Here is a 13540-nt window from a genome sequence, read left to right on the forward strand (position 1 = left end):
GTCCTTTTCATTTTAACAGGGTCGCCATGTGAAGACTGGGCAGCTAGCAGCCATCAAAGTGATGAATGTTACTGAGGTGAGTGCAAAATCAAAAATAAAAAAGTTGTTATCAAGGTGCAAGGAAAAATAAATAAGCAGATGATGAGAAGGTGGATAGCTTATAAAAGACAATCCAGTGGTATAAACTATGGTTGCTGAGCACCGGTTTCTGTTCTATAAAGTATTGAGAGGTGTCAATACAGATGGATTTTTCAATTGTACCTGACCATGGTGACGAAGCGGTAAGGGAATGCATTGCCATGTATTTTGAAGGTCTATAATAACAAAGAGGAGAACTCTCCTCCTGCTTATTTCTAGTTGATTATCTGTCTCCGGAGATAGCAAAAGAAAGATTTCCTGTAGCTCTGTGCTGCCCCTGCTGTGTTTCATCACATCCTCTCCCCTCGCGTGCCAGCTATTCCTCAGAGCAGCTACCCTGACAGCTAGCAAGCAGGCACATGTTAGAAATGCAAATGTAGCACTTTTTTATTGTTGTTTGACAGATGAGAGAAGGGAGACAGTTTAATTGGCGCTATCACATTTATAAAGTGGTGTCAGTGCTGGAATAGGGTGTCGGAAGAAGTTGCTAAGTATTGGGTTTTGTTTCTCCTGTTAAGAGTGCAGCCGGCAGAGAAGCAGCTTGCCTCCTTGAGACCGTGTTAGCCTGAGCCCCAGACAGGTTGGGGAGACAGCCTGCCTCCCCTCCTAGAGTTTGCTGGAAGTCCACGGTTTGGTAGGATGCACCTAGTACCACTGAAGACCAGCCTCCCATCCTGTCGCTCTGGCAGTGTCGATGTGGAGAACAGAACTCCAGGACAGGTTCCTCTTGCGATGTTGTGGAAGGGTTATCGCCTGAAATAAAAACCAGAGCCAAGTCCTCTCGGCCAAGTCTGCTAGTGGCACGTCTACACGTGGTGCTCTGGCAAGCACAGGCGAGCCTTGCCTGCGTGTTTGTATGTCTTCTAATCGTCTTGGCAGACAGCAGAGCAAGGCAGTGTCTGCGTGAGTCTCATCATGGAGAGCAGGTCCGGGGCAGTTCTCCGCTGATGGTGCAGGAATCCAGCCGGAGCAGCACGTGGTCTGAATTGCACGTTGGGTTTTTGGACTGAGGTGCTACTGTAATACTTTTAGAAAGCATACCTAAGGGCTGCTTTGGCTGTGGCTGCTACCTTGCCAAATGTGCATGTGCAGTTGAATTGCCAGTTTTGCTCTTCTCTGTGCACAGAGGAGAGTGCTTTTTTTAAAGGAGTGCAACATTAGATTGATGGGTTTCTTTCTTTTAGCTCTGTAGGTACGTGTATCATCAGGTGCTTTGGCTTTAAAAAATGGCAGTCACCCAATGTGAGGCTGCTGGATCTTGGAATGGAGAGGAGCAGGGTCTGGGTCGCAGACAGACCCCTGAGATCAGAGCACCTCCATGCTTTGACAGAGAAGCGGACAGGACAGATCCCGGCACAGGCTCAGAAGTTGTCCAGCACTTCAGTCTGAACTGCTTTGTGCTTTGCTGGGTCGGTCAGCAGTGCGTGAGGGCTGGCCGAAGATGTCACTTGTGAGCTGTCATGTTAGTACCAGTGACAGTCCCTGCCTTGAAACAATTGAAGCAAAAACTGCAGGAAGGGAACCTTGGAAAGGTTTCCTTCCCTTTGCTATACATAATACAGTCTGCTTTGTATGCAACCGACAATCTGTAGCGCCCAGTAATGCCTGCTCGCTTGGCAACAAAATCTAAATGGAGGACAGCCTTGCGGTCCAGCTCCAGGAATTCATGTTGATAGGCGTGCATGATTCTGGGAACAAACCCCAGCTGTTTAGGTCTGATTTTCTGCCTCCTTGCAGGCTAGGGAGCCAGCATCATACCAGGGAGCCTGTCCCATTGCTCGGGGCCGTGATAACAGATCATGCTGGTTTCATGCTGAGTCACTTATGTGAAAGCTGGAGAGCCGAGTGCTGAGCGTGTTGGTGCAGCCACCTGGAGGGGTTTTCCCTGGTGCCTTCCCCCCCCCTAAACGCTGAACAAATCCAGTTCAGCTGTACTTGAGTATTTCTGCTGTCTGACCTTGGTGCAGGGTGAGTGCAAGGCTTTCTGCTGTTACTCCTACTTTCTTAATGAGGGGTTGGCTGCGTTCCCGCTGCTGGGCACAGACTGGCAGCCCTGGATGCAATGCTCCGCTTTATCACCGGTTTCCTCCGGTGCCTCTGCGAGGTGTTGGGACACCAGCGCAGGAGTGATTCAGGTGGCTGCTGCCAGTAGCTGCTGGCTCCTCCTGCGGCTGTCTGCTCTGCCCAGGGGTTGTCCTCCCCCCAGCCCCCTCTCACAGCTCGCTGCGTTGCGGTGAATCCCCGCTGCGTTCGGCACAGCGGGCGGTGGGTGGCTGGGTGCAGCGGCAGGGTGGGCTGGGCAGATGCCATCTGGAGCCATTCGGACACCTTGGTGCGAACCCCAGAGCGCCTGGGGGGAGCCACGTGGCTGCAAGAAATGGGCTACTGCTGGCCTCCCGAGCGCGCTGCCTGGCCAGGGGCCGCGAGCTGGTGTCTTGCAGCGCAGGGTGGGTGGGCTGGTTGAAGCCAATGCATTCCTGCCCTGCAGCTGCAGGGGGTACGAGCACGGGTGCGGCTGAGGCTGATGCTCTACAAGTCCGGGACATCTCTGAAGCTCAGTTCTGCTGTAAAATAGTACCTTTTCTCTCTTCATAGCATTTGGTTACTGAAGCCTCTCACAGCTGTAGTGCGTCCTAACTGTGATGCGGAAATCCTTTCAATCTCCAGAATTTCAGTGTCATAAATTCAGAGCCTGTCAAGGATTCAGTATTTCTCTTGCATTGCTAGTCTGCTCAGGTTTAAGTTATTTTCTGATCCTTTGGTCTTGAAAAGCCAGCTTGAGGCATTAAATAAAGTCTTTAAAATATTGAAATCCTCGTCTCCAGTGTCCTGCCTGTAAATTGCACCTGAGAGCAACATCTCACATGGAGTTTGGCTTGTGAGAAATGGAAGCTGTCACAGTAAACCTGCCTGAGTGAGGCAGGAGGCTCGTAGCCCCGGTGGCCATTTCCAGCTCCAGGTGGTTATGTGATCTGATAGTGCTGCACAGGGAACAATTTTCTTTTAGGGAGTGAAAATTTCACGTGGTAGAAAACAGGAAGGTTAAAAAAATAAATAAAATCAAGACAGATGCAGTCTTCTTCCTTTCACCTGTCTCCAAATGAAGCAGAGAAGAGCTGAATGCCTGGTGATCTGTGTACCTGCTTAGAGGACTCCCCAGTTCAAGCCTCCAGTAGATCTCTCTTCCAAAGTGGGGTGATTCCAGTGGCTGGCTGTGGCAGAGCCTCACACCAGGGCAGGCTGGTGGTGGCTTGGTCACTAACCTGCTCAGTAACTGGTCAGTGTTGTCTGACTCGGGAGAGGATAGGATTGAACAAGGATATCTCATATCCCAAGGGTCTGAGCTGCTTCTTTGCTACTTGGATATTCTGCAGTGGGTTTCTCTCCCCCAGCATCATGTGTTCACCACTGGAAAATCCAGTCTAAGAAGTCTTTCAGCTAACATTTTGTCATAACCAGTATATTTCTGCCAAAAGATTCTGTTTCACCAAATCTGTGTTTTCTTTGCATCAAGAAACCATTTAATCAGAAATTCCCTGACCAGCCCCAGCTGTGATTGTTCAGCTCTAAGGTCTGGGGCATGCCAAGAGCTAACCAAACCTGCCCTTCGCTGTCATGAGCTGCAGCCCCCGGCCGGTTTCTTGAGAGCAGCAGCAGCAGCATGCTGTGGTCATTGCGGGATCCTCGAGACATCTGTTGGGAAGTGCTGCCATGTCATGGAGCGGGGAGAAGCCCTTTGAAATGGGTGAAGGGGAGCTGGTGGCAATGTGTGCTCATGTGCCTCTCCATCCATGCAGGCTCTGCTTCCTCTTATCTGACGGTGCCAAGCAAGCAGAGTGCTTGCAAAGAGGTTGGGTTCTTGCTGCTTTTCTCTTCAGCTATCGGTGCAGGTAATCAAAGAGCTCTTCTGCAGCAGGCCATTCTCTCTCTGCCCTTGCTTTCAGTCTTTCTGGATAGCAAAATAACACTTAAATGAGAAACTTGTCATTAGAAATACCCTAGTGCTAAGGGGTCTCTTGGTGAAGTATTTATCAGCTGATAATCTTGTTTCCGTTTGAGGTCAGCAGCGTGTGCTTTCTAGTTCTTTGCTTCTTAATGTCATTGCAGATAGACTCACATCTTCAAAAATAGCCTTTGATCATGAACCTGTCATCTTTGTGCGTGCAGCCATCTGTGCCCAAAAACACATTGGTTTGTGAAAGCAAGCAGCTTTTTGCACCTGCACATCTGCGAGCTGGTTTCCTTTCCTTAAGCAGCATGATTCATGCACAGGTTTCTAGACCCCTGGGAGATGTGGTTGATTGTAACACTGATAAAGGGTGATTGTGGAAAGTGAAAATCCTGAGCACGTGCATGCACTGAAAAGTTGAGGGTGCTTTTGCCCCACTCGCCCTGCTTGAAGGATGTGTGTAGCCCTGAGACTTAGCAAGTCCAGGTTCAGTTCCTGGCTGAGCCTCAGACATGGCCCTTGGGACAGAATCGCTCACATTTACCCTTCTGCCTTGGTTTCTGTGTGTAAAATAGAGTAATTTTTCCAAAACTCACTCAGGCACTGAGAAGATGGTATACTTCTTGCCTGTGAAATGCCCACCTGCTGTCCTGTATAGCCCTTTACCTTACAGACTGACTGGTATTTGAAGTTACATCTCTGTCTTTGGAGGATGCAAGAGCTTAGCTCAGAGGGTTCCTGCACCACAGTGAAGCTCACTGTCCTGTCTAAGCAGTTTCTTCCCCAGGCACTCATCCTGCACCTCAGGACACACACAGCAGCGTGCACGGGCAGCCACCTCTGTGGGCAAGGATGGGCAAGGGGAGAAGAGGCAGGTGCAGGGAGGGAGCAGGTCCCGGCCTTCTGGGTAAATAGATAAGGACACGAGGTAAAGCAGGAACTGGATCATCTTGCTGGTAATGGGAAAGGAGCATTACACATGTCCAGCTATCCTTTGTTCTTGCCAGGGGCTGTGAAGGAGCCTACCTGACATCCCAGCTGTGTTCACAAACAGGCACGTGCTTATCTTTGTTTTAAAAACTTGGGAGGAGAGACTGCAGAGGAATAGAAAGTGCTTGGATGAGAGCTGTGCCAGCACTGTTCCGACAGCTAGCAAACTAATTGGGCAAAGGAAGAGCTGAAAAAGAGACAGCAGCTCCGAGGAAGTGGCTGAGACCTGCCAGCTCCCTGAGGAGCCGTGCGAGCTGCGCTGGTGCTGAGGGCGCAGCAGGGAAGCTTCTGCAGTTGGGCTTCACCAGTGCAAAGTTCATGCAGATGGGCAGAGTTAAAAAAAACCCCAAACTTTAAGATCTGATGAGACCTGAAGTAATTTGAGGAAGGCATTTCCCAAGGGTGAACGCTGCCCCTCCCTGGCAGGAGGAGTGGGCAGAATGCAGAAGGGACAGCAAGGGGAGGAGAGGAGTCCTCCCTGTTTGTCCTGCGTTCTGCTCTTCTTCCCTAAAGGGCCCTTGCAGAAACTCCTACCACTGACAGGACCTTTGTGGTCAGGTCCAGGATGGCTGTTCCCCTGTCATTCTCTGCCTCCTCCTCCTCACCTGCCTTGTTTCTACCCTTTCACATGCACGATCTAGAGTCCCAAAGGGACCAGACCTGGCTTCCACTCCCAGAAAACATAGCACAAGGTCTCAGCTCCCTTTGACTGTGCCTTGGCCACGTGCAGAGAGAAGGAGGACCGGACCTGGCTCACGGAGGATTTTCTGCACGCTGTCTGGGAGTCAGCTCTGATTTCTCTTGGAGACTCTAGGTGCTGCGCCGGGCTCCTCCTCGCCCTTGCTAATCTAAGCCATACAACATCCAGGGCTGTATCAAGCCAAGGATTAAGGGTCCTCCTTTCTCCTTAGCTGCAAACAAAAGATAAATTAAATACCTAATGTAATGTGTGCAGCTTGAGAGCTTGTGTTCAACAAAGGGGCTGTTCTGAAACCTGAAATAGCTCATTTTGCTTCAAGTGGAGTTATTTTACGTTTCCCATTTCCTAAAGCTTAAGACAATTAGGCTTTGGTCTGGTAACGTGTCTCCTGTGGATTGATGTTGCTGGGGAAAACATATCAGTCCCTTCTGTTGTTTGGAATGATTTTTGTGTGGTTGGGTTTAATAAGACACATCATATTCACATGCTTGAGGGAGTTTGGCTTCAGCCTGTCAGGCTTTAATGTTTTGCTACAGGTAGAAAGGACAATGCAGCTGGTGTTGTAAGCAGTCTGTTGTGATGGTTGAAGGAACGCTTCGATGGCAAAGCTACTGGAAAATAGTGGAAAAGCGCATAAAAATGTCCTGTGGGGCTGAGCTGTTCTTGCTGCCTGATTTTTTTTTTTTTTCCCTTCAGCTAGTAAGTGCTGACTGGGATGGTTTGCAGCAAGGTAAATTAATTTTCAGCTTTGTCATACTCCTTTTAACCGATACTCGGATACCTTGCAGCACCACTCATCTCCTGTTAAAGCAAAAGAGGCAGCAAAATCTTGGTGCGTTTCACTGGGTATTGTGCACCATTTCTTTTGGTGGCAGCAGAGCAGACGGGCCAGCTCTGAGAGGACCTCTTCGTATCAGGCAGTTCTTCCTGAAAAAGGGCATTTCCTCCCAATGTGGTTATTAAAACTTGTGTTCCCGTTAGTTGTCTTGTTGCGTGTGGTGCCATGCTGGGCAGAGGAGGATGTCTGCCCTGAGGAGACTGAAACAAAGATAGTGGGGGGACAGAGCTAGTGCCTGGAGGGAGGCATCTAGGGGTGTGCTTACTCCCAGCACGCCAGGGATGTAAGTAATGGCGTGGTGTTGGGAGGGGGGCAAAAAATTCCATGGTCCAGGCGGGGTAGCCTCACAAGTTTAAGGAAGGAGCAGATCCTAACCCTGTGCTGGCTGTGGCGTTTGATTTGTGGCAAGTCGCCTCCTTCTTGGCTTTGATTTCCTCCCAGCAAGACCCTCCACGGAACTGAGAAGACAGAGTGGCTGCTGTGAGCACCGGGTACTTTTCCAAGTATTTAAGTAATGGAGTGTTAGGAATATTTTTGTTTTTGTTTGAGTCTGGTTAATTTCTCCAGGACTAAATTACTGCATACAGAAACCACAGATGGGGGAGTAATAAATAGGTCCTGTCTAACCCCCCTGAGGAAATTGTTATATATGTAATATATATGTTTTATATATATAAAAATATGTGATTGTTATAGCCAACTCAGGATTTTTTTGATTCCTCGGGTCAAACTGTAACAATCCGTTGTTTGAGACCTATGGATTTATTCCGTCATCGGTTGAAGAGCCTGTCCTTCCGTCACATCTCCCAGGGTAACTCGGGTTGGAGGGAGCCTGAGGATGTCTCTGGTCCAGCATCCTGCTCAAAGCAGGGTCAGCCATGGGGTCAAGCCGGGCTGCTCAGGGCTGGTTCCAGCTGGGTGTTGGAAGCCTCCAAAGACTGAGGTTGCCCTGCAGCTCTGGGTAGCTCTGGAGATCGGTGATGTCTGGTCATCTAAGGGGCCCTCTGCTCTCTTGCTGCAGAATGAAGAGGAGGAAATCAAGCTGGAGATAAACATGCTAAAAAAGTACTCCCATCACCGGAATATTGCTACGTATTACGGTGCATTTGTAAAGAAAAGTCCTGCAGGCCAAGATGATCAGCTCTGGGTAAGCGTTTAGTGTCATTTCTGTCCATCGGATTTACGGCTCCTTTCTTCAGAGCTCCGGTATGCTTGGCTTGGACTCTGTCTCAGTGAAGCTCTGAAGTCATTGTTCTGAAGAAAAACACATAAAAGAGAAAAATTGCTCCTCCCTAGACATCTTCCATCCCCTGTGATTGCCTTTGAGGGTGGGCATGAAGTATGTTAGGATATTTGTGACTCATGCTGTCATTCTGATTTGTTGTTTGAGGTTTTCTTCCCAAATGAAACCTTTCTGTATTATTTTTTTTAATTGAAAGAGAACTCATTCTCCTCTCCTCCTCTCCTTTTTCTTGTTCTTTTCTTCTCCTTTTTTTCAGTTGGAAAATAAAAAAAGGGAACAGAGGAATTGGCAATAAAGCAAATAAGAAAAATGAATCCTCCCGTTTTTTTCTGCCGCAGGATTTTTGAAGCTGTGCAGCAAAATGAGAAATTTCAAATTTTGAAGAAATTCCTGTGGTTTTCAATGTTACTAGCTCATTTTATTTTGTAGTTTCTAAAAATAAAATATATTAAAAAAAGTACCCATAACCTGCAGAAGGAGAGGAGCACTATTGAGGTTTTTTTTTTTAATTTATTCAGCATTGTGTGTGATTCAGGAAATTAGATTTGATGTTGGGTGGCATCTGGGAAGGTGGTGTCTATTTGCCACCCCTCGGCGGTGGTGGCCTGGGTGTTGGCATGTGGTATCTCTGCTGGCACCCCGCCAGGGCTGTGGTGAAGGTGTATCGCGTTTGTCTTCCTGCAGCTGGTGATGGAGTACTGCGGCGCGGGTTCCGTCACCGACCTGGTAAAGAAGACGAAAGGGAACTGTTTCAAGGAAGACTGGATTGCATATATCTGCAGAGAGGTTCTCAGGGTGAGTCAGGCCAACAGAGCTTTGTCGCTCCTTTGAAACAAAAAGGCCTTTCAAGCCTTTGGTCACTAACACAGGTTGCTAATGAGCATCATTGTTTAAAGGTTTTTATCCGTGGGGCTCGTGGGCTGTGGTCCTTGAGTTGGGAAGAGCCCAAAGAGCCAGTGTGATGGCTGTATTATAGCAGTTAATCTCATTTTCTATATAAAGAACAGAAAATTCCTGTTCCCTCCAGCAAATAGCCGTCTTCTGAAAGTCCAGATTCTGGGCATCTAGAAAAGTAAATACACTTGACATCCTATATTATAGCAGTTAATCTCATTTTCTATATAAAGAACAGAAAATTCCTGTTTCCTCCAGCAAATAGCTGTCTTCTGAAAGTCCAGATTCTGGGTATCTAGAAAAGTAAATACATTTTCTTTTTTCAGTAATTCTGTCCGTTGCATCAGGAGGTCTTACTGCACAGTGCTTCAGCTGTTCACACTGTGTAAGATCTTTCTGTTCGTAATTCCTTTACCTGCACGCACTCAGGGGTTTCTTTTCTGCACTACTAGAAGCAATGTTGACTAAACAGCATTCTGAAATCTTAAAGGTGGCCCTGCTGGGGCGTTATTCCCCATGACAATTCTTGGGGCTATACTTCTTTCTATGCAGGCTAAGGGCTTTTTTTTTTTTTTCCCCTTTTAAATTACTTTTCTTTTGTTCCTGGAAAGTACAGAGGATAAAACAATTCCCAAGTGTAATCTAGTGAACTAGCCTGGAAAAAAAAAAGTTGGAAACTGTTCTTCTAAATTCAAAACCCATTGCAGAGTTACTGATCCGTCTTCCTTGTAATGGAGTTTTACTTCTTTCCTAAATAATGGTAAGATAAATGTGCATTCTGGGAGCTGGAATTCAAATGGCATGCCGAAGTAATGCTTGAATAGGAGTAAATCTGCTTCTGGAGTAGAGGGGTTGAGAAGTGCGCTCAGTAGAGAACATTGGCCATCTTACAAGGATTTGGTATTAGGCTGCAGATTGTAGTATCTACAGCGGGGGGGGGGGGGGAGCTCTTCTCTGAAAAGAAAAAAAATCTTAATGGTGAGCTGGTCAGGTCGCTCTTTGTGTGGCTATGCTCTCTATTAAAGCGATGTTAAAACATCTGGTTTACGCTCGTGCAACTGAAAACCATAACAGCGTTCTGTGGAAAACAAAAGATTGGATTTAATTGTGCTTGTTTCAAAACAGAGGGGCCCAGTTGCACATGGATTGACAATGTTTCCTTCTAGAAAATTTAGAAGCTGGGTGGAAGCTCTATTTGAAGCCATTAATATTACAGAGGCTAAGCATTTCGAGTGAAGCATCCCCTGGTTTACTATAACCTATTATTTCAGCGTGTTCCTTTTTATCTACACTAGTTTAACCATGGACAATTTTGGAACAAAGGAGGAGACAGAATATTGCAAATGTTAGCTGAATGGAAACAATATTTGCTGTATTCAAAAAGAGGTCTGACATGGTATTTTCAACTTTCTGTGGTCCATATACCACTGAACATGGTTTTGCTGAATGCAGAATTTAAGGGGCTGTGGGCAGCCAACTGCTGTCTCTGGTCCTCATACAGAGCATCCTGCATTGCTCTTTCCTTCTTTTGCTTGCTTTTAACACATGGTATAAGGAGGCTCCCTTGATTCTGAGACAGAAGTTTTAAATACTGCTGTGTTGTTCTCATCACATTTGGCTTCAGAGATGCTCTGCTGCCATTAGGGCTGTGGATGAAGATGACAATCAAATTTGTGGTTGCTGTCCTCTCTCCTCCCTGAAACAGGGGTCTTCGTGCAGCTAACAACATCCAAAGGACTTTCTTTGTGATAAAGTCTGAGAAGGGTAAAAGTGTAAAAAGGCAGCAGTGCCACACTCATGGTGATAGGAAGAAAGAATAAGGACAGTCTGGTTTTCTTTCTAGGGCTTGGCGCATCTTCATGCTCACCATGTCATCCATCGAGATATTAAAGGACAGAATGTTCTTCTGACAGAAAATGCAGAAGTAAAACTGGGTAAGTTTCCTGAAATGTGTGCTCGAAACCTGTCTGTAAGAATTTAAGATCTCCATCTTGTTTTGGAAAGAACCCTCAGTAACCTAAGAGCAACAGATATGTCAAGTAGCATTCATGCTTATGTTTATAAGGTGCTGTCATATAGAAGGAGCTGAAAACATGACATGTTCTGCAAGGATGTCACTCACAGCCTGAGGGGAATACAGCTACTTCTGGGCAGCCACACACAGAACCTGTCGAGTCAGTCACAACACCATCACAGCAGATCCCAGCGTGTAAAGACTTCAAAGTGAAAAATTTGGGGGAATAAATTATGCTATTTGATTTCCTTAAGGGAGTGGTCTTAGAGATTTTCATGAATCTGACAGTAGGTGAAGTATACACATCTGTAAGGGCTACCACCGAAGAGTAGCTCTTCCTAATAGTCATCTCCCAAAGGTCTTGGAGAGTTTGCTTATTTGCTTTTCTAGCTGTCAGAGTTGACAACTTCTGACTTTCTAAAAATGAACTTAAGTACATCTCTCTCTTGAGGAGGGGATGTCTGTCATGTTTTGGGAAGACATCGCAGAGAACACATAGCGATAAATTAAAGGAGCAGTCTAAGGAGAGCACTTCTCTTATTTGGGATGATCTTTACGCTCCCGCTCTCTTTAATTGAAAGAACTGACTGTAGAGCTGGAGAACAAAAAATAATAAACACAGCCTCTGGATGTGGGGTGGAATGTTTGGCTGGAGCAAGTGACAGTACTTTACATCTCATTATGGTTTAACTTTATTGCAAAATCCTGGCTTCACTGAAGTCAAAGGTAGTTTTGCTGTTCTGTTAAACGAAGGCAGGATGTTGCTTGCTGTCCCCAGAAGATACGTACTAGTTTTCAATTGTTCCCTCTTAAAACTGGCAAGGTTGGGGATTTGTGTGTGTTTACGGCCTTGTATAGTTACTAGTCCCACCAGTCTTCATATGATTGACAAGAAAGTTAAACCTTTCTAGCTCTGGCTAAAGATGAAACAGATTTACTAGGTACAACAATTTAAAAAAAAAAAAAAGTTATTTCCAGAGAGATTTAGCTCATGTGTTTTGAAGAAGCTAGAAAGCTGGTCCTCAGTCCAGTGCCATTCCACTTCGGTGTTAAGTGTGCTCACTTCCCATCGGAAGCACAGGATGCGTGATGATCCCAAAAGGTCAGGTCCAACTTCTTGTTGGAGAAGTTTTGCTAAACTGGCACGTTAAATTATGTGTAGTACAAATATACACCAAAATATATATAGTACAAATGGGTGTGGTTTGCAGATGATCTGCAATGAGGTAACACAAGTGAGAAAATCTGCTCCTTGATGGTAACCATAGGGCTGTCTCCTTTCAGTCCTTTCTTTTCCCTCTTATTTTGTCTTCTTGGTGAATAGCACTCAGTTGCTATGCCCAGTGGATCCAATTAGTGTGTCTTAGAGCTTTGTTCAAAGAAGAGTACAATCACATAATTATTGGTTGTGTGGGCCTGCCTTCATCTCTGAACAAAACCCTTTTGCTATACAATCCTGATGAAAGTAACACCCTTTGCAGCACAAAGAGCACCACATGGTTCTCTCATTATAATGAGCCTAAGATCAGAATAAATGAGTCTGACTCTCCAGCTTGTTCTAAGTTAGTCTATGAATGTGGAGAAGGAGTGATTCTGAGCACCTCAGAGTGAAGTGAGGTGATAGTTCTTCCCAGCTTTTGCAAATGGCAATATTTGACACATCCAGATTTGCTTTGTGTGGAGATACTATTTTTCCTTGCAGATACTAGTTAAAGATCTCAAGTCCTACTCGATGTGGCACTGAGATTAAGCATAAATTATTCTGTAATGTCTTTCTAGAGCAATTCATGTCTGCCGTAACCTGCCTGGCAGATTTAGCATGCTCTTTATTTGATCCTTCTGTCAAAAAGGAAAATAAAAAAGTAGTTAAATTCCAGCTCTTGGCCAAGGTGTACTGGAGGAACTCAAATTTGACAGACGTAGTGTAGCCCAAAGGTTTGACTTTCTAAATAGTGTGAAAGTAACCAAGCAAACACTCTGCCACGTGGGTACAAGTCTTTATTTCTTTACTTCTGCTTGGCTTTTCAGTGGATTTTGGTGTAAGCGCTCAACTGGATAGGACCATTGGGCGAAGAAACACGTTTATCGGCACACCGTACTGGATGGCGCCTGAGGTCATTGCGTGTGAGGAGAACCCAGACTCTACGTACGATTACAGAGTAAGTGTTGCGGCTGCACAAGATAGCAAAATGTGCAGGTTGTTGCTGAAGTCTTGCTCAAGTACTGCATTTGAAAAGTTCAAACTTCCCTCCTTTTAAACCGCAATAATACTAGAACTGTACAAGTAGGAGTGTTTGTGACGTGGGTGGTGGCTCTTTTTCAGAGTGGGGTTTCATTATGAATATCTTTTTGTGAATTTTCAATACATGAAATACACTTTCATGAACTTCTGCATAAAAAAATACTGATACATGGAAGTTGCAGGTCAGGGTAGAAAAGAAAGGAAGAGGTAAATTTGGAAGGAACACTTGAAGTAGTGTGATACTAATATGACAAGTTACTGCTCTCCTCTGTGACGGAGCTGTTTTACAGTGTACTTAACTGCAAATCCTCAGTTAATTGGCAATAATTAGTATTACTTCACCCATTTATGAGCATGCAAGAGGTTTCCCATTGCAAAATCATTTCTGGTCATTCGCAGGCTGGCTGAGGTGAGAAGGCACAGAATTTCTTGTATTTCAGTCTGTGCCCATTGCCTCTTGTCCTGTCACTGGGCACCACTCAGGAGTCTTGACTTGGTCTTCTTTACTCCCCTCCCATTAGGTGTTTGTATG

The 13540-nt window shown here is 45.9% G+C and overlaps 1 protein-coding gene across 7 annotated transcripts in view; it reads left to right on the forward strand.

Moving 5' to 3' along the window:
* Nucleotides 1–13540, forward strand: part of NRK (Nik related kinase) — a 105617-nt gene that overhangs the window by 34928 nt on the left and 57149 nt on the right. For all 7 annotated transcript variants that reach the window (XM_055727210.1, XM_055727207.1, XM_055727212.1 and 4 more), the window contains 5 exons: nt 20–76; nt 7637–7762; nt 8543–8653; nt 10596–10686; nt 12795–12925. In XM_055727210.1, the coding sequence (XP_055583185.1) occupies nt 20–76; nt 7637–7762; nt 8543–8653; nt 10596–10686; nt 12795–12925 (516 nt within the window). The remainder of the gene's footprint in view (nt 1–19; nt 77–7636; nt 7763–8542; nt 8654–10595; nt 10687–12794; nt 12926–13540) is intronic.

The sequence above is a fragment of the Falco cherrug genome, chromosome 15, assembly GCF_023634085.1.
Source record: "Falco cherrug isolate bFalChe1 chromosome 15, bFalChe1.pri, whole genome shotgun sequence".
Taxonomy (NCBI): domain Eukaryota; kingdom Metazoa; phylum Chordata; class Aves; order Falconiformes; family Falconidae; genus Falco; species Falco cherrug.